General features: G+C 34.8%; 1 protein-coding gene across 1 annotated transcript in view; it reads left to right on the plus strand.

Moving 5' to 3' along the window:
- Positions 1-920: 920 nt before the first annotated feature.
- LOC117123438 (splicing factor 3B subunit 3) overlaps positions 921-12,055 on the plus strand; it is a 13,605-nt gene continuing 2,470 nt past the window's right edge. The window contains exons 1-22 of the mRNA XM_033269343.1: positions 921-1,077; positions 1,817-2,052; positions 2,256-2,332; positions 2,461-2,727; positions 3,365-3,506; positions 3,851-4,026; positions 4,287-4,465; positions 4,773-4,938; positions 5,251-5,346; positions 5,667-5,739; positions 6,173-6,324; positions 6,677-6,781; positions 6,942-6,992; positions 7,389-7,544; positions 7,753-7,896; positions 8,411-8,533; positions 8,749-8,903; positions 9,448-9,622; positions 10,149-10,354; positions 10,726-10,885; positions 11,175-11,300; positions 11,523-11,735. Coding sequence (XP_033125234.1) covers positions 1,827-2,052; positions 2,256-2,332; positions 2,461-2,727; positions 3,365-3,506; positions 3,851-4,026; positions 4,287-4,465; positions 4,773-4,938; positions 5,251-5,346; positions 5,667-5,739; positions 6,173-6,324; positions 6,677-6,781; positions 6,942-6,992; positions 7,389-7,544; positions 7,753-7,896; positions 8,411-8,533; positions 8,749-8,903; positions 9,448-9,622; positions 10,149-10,354; positions 10,726-10,885; positions 11,175-11,300; positions 11,523-11,735 — 3,168 coding nt within the window. The 5' untranslated portion in view covers positions 921-1,077; positions 1,817-1,826. The remainder of the gene's footprint in view (positions 1,078-1,816; positions 2,053-2,255; positions 2,333-2,460; positions 2,728-3,364; positions 3,507-3,850; positions 4,027-4,286; positions 4,466-4,772; positions 4,939-5,250; positions 5,347-5,666; positions 5,740-6,172; positions 6,325-6,676; positions 6,782-6,941; positions 6,993-7,388; positions 7,545-7,752; positions 7,897-8,410; positions 8,534-8,748; positions 8,904-9,447; positions 9,623-10,148; positions 10,355-10,725; positions 10,886-11,174; positions 11,301-11,522; positions 11,736-12,055) is intronic.

Consider the following 12,055-nt stretch of genomic DNA (forward strand, 5'->3'; position numbering starts at 1 on the left):
TGAACAGATTCAAATACCACCAGATACACTCCATTACACAATAGGTACGGCTAGAAACAATATAGGTACATATAATATAAATAAAGATAGCCGTTAACACTGTTAAATTATAATAATAAATCATCAAAGAAAGGTAAATACAGTGTTTAATAAATAAATATATATATATATATATATATATATATATATATATATATATATATATATCATAGTGGTCAATATTCTACAAGCCTCGTCGTAGTGTATAGGCCTATATTATAATACAATTAATACGAAAGTCGGTAACAAAAGACAAAAATAGATAATATAAGATGAGTGAACTGCACAAAAATATAGAACAATGTATTGCGAAACGATAATTATCAGGTGCATGAGCTAAACGCTAGAATTTATTCTCATAAATAATTTTACAACTCCCGTAGCCACATGCGTACCATCAATTAGACAAAAGGAAAAGGGAAAAAAACAAAAAAAACGGCGTAATACAGTAGGTTTTTGGCATAATACTCCGCATGCTCGCCAAAATTGGGGGCCGCATCCTGGAAAAAAATCTACTCAACAATTTGATTCTACTGCTTTGATTTGATTCTTTTCATATGTATTTTTTTAAAATTTGTAACTGGGGATGATCGCGGAGATTACATAACCTTGGTGCCCCACTCCGGCTCAACACTGACTTTCGGATTTAGCCTTTTATACGACCCATCAAACTGAGTCGAGTTAAAGTAGTATCTTTTAATAAATGGGTAGAATACGCATAATTTTTGGCAGACACACACGATAAAACACTGTATACAGTACCGGGATACAATATATTAGTGAAATACTGTAAATCAAAACAACATAAAATATGAAGACGTCGACAACAAATTCTCCAAAACCCGATTTCATTAAATTGACGCCCCACGGTGGCTATAATATTGTTTTGTTTTGAACACCATTTTTCTTTTATAACTCAGCGCGCTATGTCTCAAAAACATGGAACTCATGTACGACGCGACGTTTTTAGCTTTCGGTAAACATTGCTGAGTGTTGCTTATGATAATCTGAATACATCTTTAAATCCTGATCTTAAAGGTAATTGGTTATATAATATACTGTTATATAATTGTATTCAAAGTCATTAACATGTATATTGTTTGAATATGAAGGCAGTGTTTGCTACGATTTAATCGTTAAACATAGACTAGCTTAGCTAGATTCGACGGGAAAGTTGCATTCAGGCCCGCTGCCTACGCCTGCCGTCTAGGCTGGGTAGTATTGTCAAACTTACTAAGCTAGGCCTACTGATTCAAGAATGAAGAAATTTAATTTGTCCATATAAAAATACAGAAAATTGTAAACCAAGTAGACTTCTAGAGATTTGAACCCGGGGCTGGTAGTGTAGAAAACACTCTTTTAACCACTGCACCAAACCGATTTCACTTCTACTAGCTAGGCCTACTACTAAACTTTAGTACTGTAGGCTAGGCCTAGGCTAGTTACTAGGCCCAGCCTCTGCAGTTAATTAAGGTTAGGGTACAGGCCATTTTAAACATTCTTTTCTGGTAGACCTGGCCTAGGTAGGGACTAGTCTAGGCTTAAAATGTGCAATTGTTTGCAGAATGTAATAGGTCTAGGCTCTAGTAGGCATAGGCCTAGGCCAACCCCTGCTGCTATTCGACTAGAAGATGGTAACTAGTTGCTTAGTGTAGGCCTCAATATGAGTTACTGTATGTAGCCTAGGCTAGGTAGGACTAGGGCCTAAATAGGCCCCACTCTAATGCAGAGCCTAGTCCTGGTTCATTCAGTGAAACTTTTCATTTTTTTTTTTCAGATTTTGTGCAATGTTTTTGTACAATCTAACTTTACAAAGGTCATCGGGAGTGACCCATGCTATCCATGGAAACTTCTCCGGAACAAAACAGCAAGAAATAGTTGTATCCAGAGGGAAGATCATTGAGCTCCTTCGTACCGACCCAAACACAGGCAAAGTTTACACACTGCTTACCCATGAGATATTTGGTGTTGTGAGGGCGTTGATGGCCTTCAAGTTAACTGGAGGAACAAAAGGTAAAATCAAAATCTTTATGGCTAAACCAGTAAGATGAGGCCCTGCGGTACCAAACCACATGACATTGACACTTTTCATAAACATATCCGGAACAGTACTTTTGTATACATGTAGAGCAAGTATGATGATAATAGTTGCAATGTCAGAGACCAAACTTGCGTTACCATTTAATTATATTTTGAATGCTTATTAATTGTTGTAGATTACATCATTATTGGATCAGACTCTGGTAGAATTGTCATTCTGGAGTATTTACCTGCAAAAAATGTCTTTGACAAGGTATGTGTTTGAAGCTTTCATATTTTTTTCAAATGAAATAAAATTTTTAATTAAATGTGGGGAAAATCATTTAAGTGTGTTTCATCATTCACAAAAATCAGTTCTAATATTTGTATCATTACACACAGATCCATCAGGAAACGTTTGGCAAAAGTGGTTGTCGACGGATCGTGCCAGGTCAACATTTAGCAGTTGATCCCAAAGGGCGTGCCGTGATGATCGGTGCCGTTGAGAAACAGAAGCTGGTGTACATTCTGAATCGAGATGCCCAAGCAAGACTTACCATATCATCACCACTGGAGGCTCACAAGTCCAACACTTTTTGTTATCATATCGTTGGTGTTGATGTTGGCTTTGAGAATCCAATGTTTGCATGTCTTGAAGTTGATTATGAGGTGAGTAGCCTGTATAGTGTTTGATGCATCATGAACATTGATAGTAGCCACTGCATGTTCACTAAACCATAATGATCTCTTGGTTTCCTGCTATAACACTACTGTACTCACACATAATTTTTGATAGTGCACCACCATTTGATGATTGAATATGCTGTTTGAATGTAATGGTTTTGTTTCCTTTGATGTTTCACCAGGCTGTTCAAATTTTTTTTTCTTTTTTCGATCAGACTGACCAGTTAAAAGGTTAGTTTTACCAAAAAAACATTTCAAATCAAACAGGACAGGAGCAAATTGGAATTATTATAGTTTACCAGTCTAGTAACTAAACAAGTTGTGTTAGAAGGGGTGGCAGGTGATTGTTCACATTTCAACACTATGTGGTATTAAAGAGTTCTATACAATATAATTTCTGAGCTCTTTGGATGTATAGTGATATGGATGAGATGTATCATTTTCCTTTTTAAAAATGTCAATATTTTCCTTCTAAAAACAACTCTATAGCCCGGATCGGTCTGAGACCAATTGGAAGACAGGCCAATCCACCACAATCACAAAGGTGTAGATCAGTTATAGTTGGACTGCCATGACACTCTTATAGTACTTTACCAATGTATACTTTGTTTCAATTGTTTAGGAGGCTGACAGCGACCCAACTGGAGAGGCTGCTCAAACCACACAGCAGATGTTGACTTACTATGAGTTGGATCTTGGTCTGAATCATGTTGTCAGGAAGTACAGTGAACCGTTAGAAGAACACGGCAATTTTCTCATTCCAGGTAAGAAGTTAAAGGTATTACAGTCACCCTTGCCCAAGCCATTGAAGCATTTAACACTGGGAACAGTTTGTCAACTGTGCATAAGTGGAAAATATGTCCATGTTGAATTATTTCCTATACTGCTTTGTTTTCCCTTTACATTTGAATATATACTTGCTATACCTTGAATACATCAAAAGTCAAATAACATAAAAGTTGATTTACTTAAATAGAGAAAGAAAAATAAACCATTGCATCTGAAATTAGCTCTAATGTTATTACTATTGGATGAAGTATATTTATATAGTATTTAAGTTATTGCTCATATAAATTCATCATCTTTACTTTTCGTTCTTCCTCGGCAGTACCCGGAGGCAGCGATGGGCCCAGTGGGGTACTCATCTGCTCCGAGAATTACATAACATATAAAAACCTTGGTGACCAACCAGACATTCGAATGCCCATTCCAAGAAGGCGCAACGATCTTGATGACCCTGAGCGTGGTCTGATATTTGTTTGCAGTGCAGCACATAAAACAAAAGTAAGTTGGATGAGGAACTGTATTTTGTATTTTTATTTGCTAAGATTGTGTTAAATATCACACTTTATGTATTTTTATCATTTCAATTGACAAATAATTAAACACAAAGCTAGCATTTTCACTAAATATTTTTTTAATTGGCTTTGTAAAGGAAGTGTCCAAGAAATAAGATATTGGCAGTCCAGTTTTTATCTTAATAGGACCATAATTTAACTCTTTCTTTTGTTTATTTAACATTTTATTTTGTTGTGTTTTTCCAGTCCATGTTCTTCTTCTTGGCTCAGACAGAGCAAGGAGACATCTTCAAGATAACATTAGAAACAGATGAGGATATGGTGACTGAAATCCGTCTGAAGTACTTTGACACCGTGCCTGTAGCAACTTCAATGTGTGTGCTAAAAACAGGATTTTTATTTGTTGCCTCCGAATTTGGAAACCAGTAAGTCAAATCAACTTTCCTGAATGTTTCTCAATGTTTATGTCATCAAATAATGTTGGTGATAATAATAATTACTATGACACTGACGGTAATAATAATGTTGATGTCTTCCTATCGTCATCAACATGATGATGATAATTGTTGTCTTAATTGCTCATCATCAACATAATGATTGTCTTCATCTTCACGATGAAGATGATAATGGTAGTGTTGATGATGATGAGATGATGATGGCAACTTTGTAGTCGTGAATAGTGTCCTATTATCTACAATGTTTTTCCACCATTGACATCTTTTTGTTTTGTAGTAATTTATACCAAATAGCTCACCTTGGCGATGATGACGAGGAGCCCGAGTTTAGCAGCACAATGCCTCTGGAAGAGGGCGACACATTCTTCTTTGCTCCAAGACCACTCAAGAATCTTATGATTGTGGACGAATTGGAAAGTCTTTCACCTATAATGTCATGCCAGGTGAGGTATTTAAATAATAATAGATTAATTAAATCACCATGGCAGTCAAAAGTTACATTTTTTGTCATTTTTTTCATTCATTAAAAGATTTAATTAAATTTCTGTGATGTATTACCTACATTTTTATGTATTATTTTAAATTCATACTTGTAATTGATAAACACTATTATTACAATGTTAGACATTGACATTTAATTTATATTTTGTAGTCATTTTGTTGTTATGTGACTATACTTTCCTTATAATTGTTGACACATCTGGGATGTTTTCATATGGAATAAATAAAGAAAATAATAATTTGTTTTTTGGTAGATTGCTGATCTTGCTAATGAAGACACTCCACAGATGTATGCAGCATGTGGGAGAGGGCCAAGATCATCAATGAGGGTGCTCAGACATGGTTTGGAGGTTAGTTATAGTAGTATTACTTGTACAGGTTTTATTATTATTAATCTTTAATTACTTGCATTGCGTATAGCAGATTTATATGTTTTACATTGTATAAGATAGTATAATACATACTCCAAGTATCGAAATGCATGCCATCGTGTCGGGATTCAATATTTTTTCGACATTAATTATGTCATCATCATTCCTGATGATTACATCATTAATATTTAAATATTGAATCCTGATGATGGTCTGCATTTCGATACTTGGAGTATGTATTATACTATCTTATCTGAGATTAATCTGTGGACCTTTCGGTTACATTGTATTCCTTTCAGGTATCTGAAATGGCCGTGTCAGAGCTGCCAGGTAACCCAAATGCTGTGTGGACTGTCAAACGAGTTAGTGATGGTAAATTTATTTGTTTATTTGAATTATTCATCAAAATATTCATATTGTCATCATTATCACACCATATTAAATGTGTTATATTAATATTTATACCATAATTTACCAGTTGATTGTGAAAACATAGCATTGGTATGGAAATTTAAATATGTTTACCAGCTTCTTTTCAATGTACAATAGAATCTTAGTGACTTTATTTCCATAACAGTAAAATATAAATTATACTGTAATTGCATATTATGCATAACATGAGAAAAATGTGTTTAAAATTGAAAAATTCTAAGGGAGTATATCAATTTGGCCTCATAGCTCAATTTGTAGAGCATTCAAATGATATATTAGGATTTGGATGCTTATTGATATGCAATAGCATTTTCTTCTATAGCCAATATCTGATTACTTATTTATTAATTTCTTTGTTGTATTCCTTGTCTAGATGAATTTGATGCTTATATCATTGTGTCTTTCGTCAACGCTACCCTTGTCTTGTCTATTGGAGAAACCGTTGAAGAGGTCACAGATTCTGGATTTCTTGGAACAACCCCAACACTTTCCTCCTCTCTCATTGGTGAAGACTCACTTTTACAGGTATATTATTTGAATAAAATTATGCTATTTTGTTTTGTAATAAATTATTTAAATATATTTTAATATAATTTTTAGCTAGTAACTAAATTATTTATAAAATTAAGAGAAAAATGGTTTTCAATGTCAAATTTATAAAGTACATGAGACTGTCTAGATTATCAACTTTTTATTGACAAAAAACTTGTATGTCCATATATAGTCATGATGTGCCTATATATGGTCATGATGTGCCTATATATGGTCATGATGGGATATTATCATGACCATATTTAGGCATGTTGCATGTTTTTGTCGCATAAAATTTAATAGTGAGGACAGACCTTTAAAATATTTTTTTTTCCATTCATTGAAGATTTATCCAGATGGCATCCGTCATATTCGCTCTGACAAACGTGTAAATGAATGGAAGACACCGGGAAAGAAAAACATCGTGAAATGTGCAGTAAACCAGAGACAGGTAACAGATGAGTGTTTTTGTTATGCAACAATGTAATTTGTTAGTTGAAAAATGCTCAGTACCTCCTAGATATTAGACAATTATCTTATCTTTGTGTCTTGTATTTTTGATACTTTTTGTATTGTTGGCATTAAATGTTGTTCTTGTTTTCAATTCTTAGGTCGTGATTGCTCTTTCCGGTGGTGAACTGGTGTACTTTGAGATGGATCCAGTAAGTGGTTTTTTTGTATTAATACTCCCCTATAATTGTTTGATAAAATCCGACTAATAGAACATCATTGAAATAATAATATCACATTCTACCAAGCTGTCAGCTGGAATTAAAAATGACAACAGAACATAAAAAACGACAGTATTTTTTATATATTTTTGTTACTTATTACAAGTGAGCAATGTAATATCCAGCAACTGACAATAAAGTAATCTGAATCTGTCTATGCCCAATCTGTATTTTATATGCAGGAATATTTAAATATTTTGATTGTAAGTCTAACAACTTACACTAGAAGTACATTGTTTTACCTAATAATCTATTAGAAATCAGTAAATAAATTATTCTAAACTTTTATTCTACACTAATGAATTGTGTTGTTTTATTTTTTTGTAGACTGGTCAATTGAATGAGTATACTGAACGGAAGGAGATGTCAGCTGATGTGAAGTGCATGAGCTTAGCCAGTGTTCCTGCTGGTGAACAGAGAGCGAGGTTTCTGGCTGTTGGTCTGGATGACAACACTGTCAGAATTATCTCTTTAGACCAATCAGTAAGTTAGTCCTTAAATGTATTATAGGTTAAAATTTTCTCACACGAATCATGTCACATTTTCTGAGATTTGAACCCAGATCTGTTGAGCTGCTAGTATTAATCTTTTCAAGTCATGGCTGAAACATACCCAGTGTTTTGTCTTTTATTCATATTCTGTAGGTATTTTATCTGATCACAATCATTTTTTTTTTTTGTTTTGTCTGTAGGATTGTCTACAGCCACTGAGTATGCAGGCTCTTCCAGCCCCTGCTGAAGCGCTTTGTATCGTTGAAATGGGAGGAACAGAAGCTAGGGAAGAGTCTGGTGAGGGTGGTACAAGAGGTGGGCTGTACCTTAACATTGGATTACAAGTAAGTAAAACAGTTATTAGCTGTCATATACATTACTCACTGGTTACTAAAGAGTTTTTAGTTATATATCTATCTGATTTTGATATGATCCATATTAGCCTGATTATAGTTTTTTGTTGTCAAAATCTTTAACATTTTAACGAGTGATTGCTAATTAACCAATCATACTGTCATATTCTATAATTGCCAAAAATCCAAATTTTTCTATATACAGTAATTAATTATTTATTTAAATTTGTTTGAACAATATTTATAGAGAGTGACCAGTTCAGCCCATGTCAGCTGATATTCATGTTTCATAAATATTTCAAACATTTCTGAAAATTACCTGCTTTGATAATTTTAATGGTACTTGAATATTAGCTGACCTTGGCTTGACTGAAACTTAAGTAAACTGAAATGTTCAAAATTACCTCTTTTGCTAATTTCCATCCATTAAGGATAACCTTTTCTTCTGCCCCTTTGTTACGTTACAAATATATTCATTTTGAATGTCTTTTTTTTTAACTTTAAGAATGGAGTATTATTGAGGACTGTGTTGGATTCTGTGACTGGTGATTTATCCGACACAAGAACACGTTATCTGGGGTCACGACCTGTCAAGTTGTTTAGAGTTATGATGCAGGGCTCACAGGCTGTAAGTATCATCTTTGATTAAATATGATTTAAATATAATTTAAATATAATTTTTTAAATCTGGAAAATACCTCAAAATTTTAATTTAAAAAAAATTGAACTTCTCATCTAAAAAGGATGTTAATATCCAGTAGGACACAGATAAAAACAATCATATTTTCACTGGTTTTACACATGAATTTCAATGTAGTAATAAACAGGGATTTGTTTTTATAGGTGTTAGCAATGTCGAGTCGGTCTTGGTTGAGTTATTGGTATCAGTCTCGTTTTCATCTGACGCCTTTGTCCTATGAATCATTGGAATACGCTTCAGGGTTCGCATCAGAGCAATGTCCAGAAGGCATTGTAGCTATCTCTACTAACACTTTGAGGTATGAATGTATCATTTTTATTCCTCTTAAGGTGTTTTAATTCTGTTTATTATATTTAGCTTTAAAATTATTGTGGTAGCTTTGAGTATAAAGCAGATATCGGAAGCACCAGGTTATGATTTCAATAATGTTACTTTGAATTATCCATTATGGGAGATGTAACCTTGCATGGAGACTTGAGAATGTTTATCTGTACACTGGTTGTGTGCATTGAGGTAGAGGTACAAGGCTACTGACACTACAGAAGACCGGATCAATCAGGTGATGAATGAATGAATCAATAGCGAGCTTTCGATGTGACACTAGAAGGGAATCACTCATGCGTGACTGTCCTACCAGGCGTCCTACCTTTTCTGCATACGTACGTTTGGCCAAAATGCGTTCTAGAATCCATGCAATAACGCTCACATGACTTTTAATGAAGTCATTACGTTCTACGTTCTACCGTCGTTGTGCAATCGAAACCTCCCTAATATAGTGTATGTGAATGTATACATTATAATAGCCCAGTTTGATTAAATCTTCTTTTTAATTTTTATTTTAGAATTTTGGCATTGGAGAAGTTAGGAGCTGTTTTCAACCAAGTATCTGTTCCTCTTAAATTCACACCAAGGAAGTTTGTGATCCCACCAGAAAGTAACAACTTAATTCTAATTGAAACTGACCACAATGCTTATACAGACACAACAAAAGCGCAACGCAAACAGCAAATGGCAGAGGTAATTATATCCACAAGTATTCACTTTTGTATCAGACGCCCCCCCCCCACCCACATTTATCAAATGAGATACATATGCCATTCGTCCAATGATTGGGGCTAAGTTGCCCGAATACTTTGGTCGGCAACAATCAAACATTACCTGTATTTTACCCATATCATGAATGTATTGAGAACCCCTGTTATAGACAGGAGTCTCCAGTTGGAAGAAATCCCTTCCGTGAGATCTTATTAAATGAGCTTTCTTAGCGTATTTGATTTTACTTTTTTTGAGCATGGTGATACCCATCGGCACTGACTTCCATGAGACAATTGATAATGAAGAAGTAAAAAACATACAAATAATTATGAATTTGCGGGACAATAGTAATTTTCCGGTAGGTTCTTGCTTGCTTGCGGGAGTGTGGAAGGCAGCCCCGTTTTCTGGGAGACTCCACTTGCGACTACAGGGAGACTTGAGACTCGTGTATAGCACATCACTCTGTTTATGTCCATCATGTATTTACCCATATTTATTTGTTCATCAGGAAATGGTAGAGGCTGCCGGGGAGGAAGAGCGGGAACTAGCAGCTGAAATGGCGGCAGCCTTTATTAATGAGGAATTACCGGACACAGTATTCGGAGCTCCTAAAGCTGGGGCTGGCATGTGGGCGTCAGTTATTAGATTGCTGAACCCTGTCTCGGGCAACACACTTCATTTGATCCAATTAGAACAGAATGAATCTGCACTCAGGTGAATATTTTTTTTTTTTTTTTTTTTGTCTTTTTTTTGAATACTTAACTGGATAAACTTATTGCTAATCATTCCTTAACTATAAGTGTACCTCAAAAACAGTAGAATTGTCAGTCACTACTTTGCCAATTACCATTCTTATTTTCTAATTATTATTATTTACCGCTCCACAATTGAAGAGCGTCAAGAGTTGAAATGATGTTTCATTATAAGTAAACAAACTAATTCTCTCTTATGTCTTCTGATATGACTATTACTATTGTACTGTAGTTACAACATAATGTTTGTTTCTTGATTCAAGGTGACGAATTGTATTTGTTCATTATCTTTTTTGGAGTAATGAATATTAACTGTTTGAATTATTTTTGTAGTCTGGCTGTGTGCAAGTTTGGTAATAGAGGTGATGAAGATGTGTTCTTGATTGTGGGAACGGCAAAGGACATGACGCTTAGCCCAAGGACATGTTCAGGGGGATTTCTTCACACATACCAAATCACAGAGAACGGCTGCAACCTTCAACTATTGCACAAGGTATTTCTTGGCTTTTAATTCTTTTAGTTATGCACTTTCAAGGTTACACAGATAGAAACTACTAAATTTTGCAGGTTCCATTCATTTTTTATTATGAAAATCTTTGATTACCAGGAAATTTATGAGTCCATGTAAAGAATGTAAGAACCATGTTATTTCTATGTCTCGTAATTGGCAAGAAAAATCTTTTTTCACTCGCATTACTGTACCTTGGGGATAAGGTAGTGATGACTTTTTGACCTGTGTTTTTTAAAAGTAATTTTCAGGGAAACTTTTTTTTCCTTTATAGACAACTGTTGATGATGTTCCTGCTGCTATATGTTCATTCCAAGGTAGAGTTCTTGTAGGTGTTGGCAAATTACTTAGAATATATGATCTCGGAAAGAAGAAACTGCTCAGAAAATGTGAAAATAAGGTAAACATTGTTTAATGCTGTAGTGTAACCAGTATTGCCATTGTTCCAATAACTAAAACCCTCCTAAAAACAGGAATGTCCAATCAAAAATCTTAAAATATCTTATTTCAGTTAAAAATTTTTTTGATGATAATGCTGTCTGTTTCAATTTAGTGTATACCTAACAAAAGAACATTCTTAACATAGCAATTTAAACATAACAAAGCCTTGCTTTGCTTTCAGATGATTCCAAACCTTATTGTAAACATTACGACCGTTGGCAACAGGATTCTTGTCAGCGACATCCAGGAGAGTTTCCATTTCGTGCGGTACAAACGAGCAGAAAACAAGTTGATAATTTTCGCTGACGATACTTACCCCCGCTGGATCACAGCCTCCTGCATTCTGGACTACAACACCGTGGTCTGTGCTGACAAGTTCGGCAATATCACAGTTGTAAGTGCAATAATATCTTGAATACATTTACTTATGTAATTATATTGTTAACAAGAAGTGGCATTTGTAAAAGTCTTGAATTGGTGGGAGGGGGAAGATGGAGGGGTGGGCATGCAAAGTGAAGTGGGAGGGTTTGATGAGAGGTGTTAGTTGGCAATATGGGGTGATTTTTAACTCCTCGAGCGTAATTTTTTTTCTTCGAAAATGATTCAGGGGGAGGGGGAACGAGGGAAAGAAGCTCCCATTTTCTGTACCCCTTAGATACACCACTATTAACAAGATGTTATGCAATGTAAAGGATACATGTGCCTTCAAGTTAC

The sequence above is a fragment of the Anneissia japonica genome, unplaced genomic scaffold (assembly GCF_011630105.1).
Source record: "Anneissia japonica isolate Jap-2015-1 unplaced genomic scaffold, ASM1163010v1 scaffold287717_len1600092_cov198, whole genome shotgun sequence".
Classification (NCBI taxonomy): Eukaryota; Metazoa; Echinodermata; class Crinoidea; order Comatulida; family Comatulidae; genus Anneissia; species Anneissia japonica.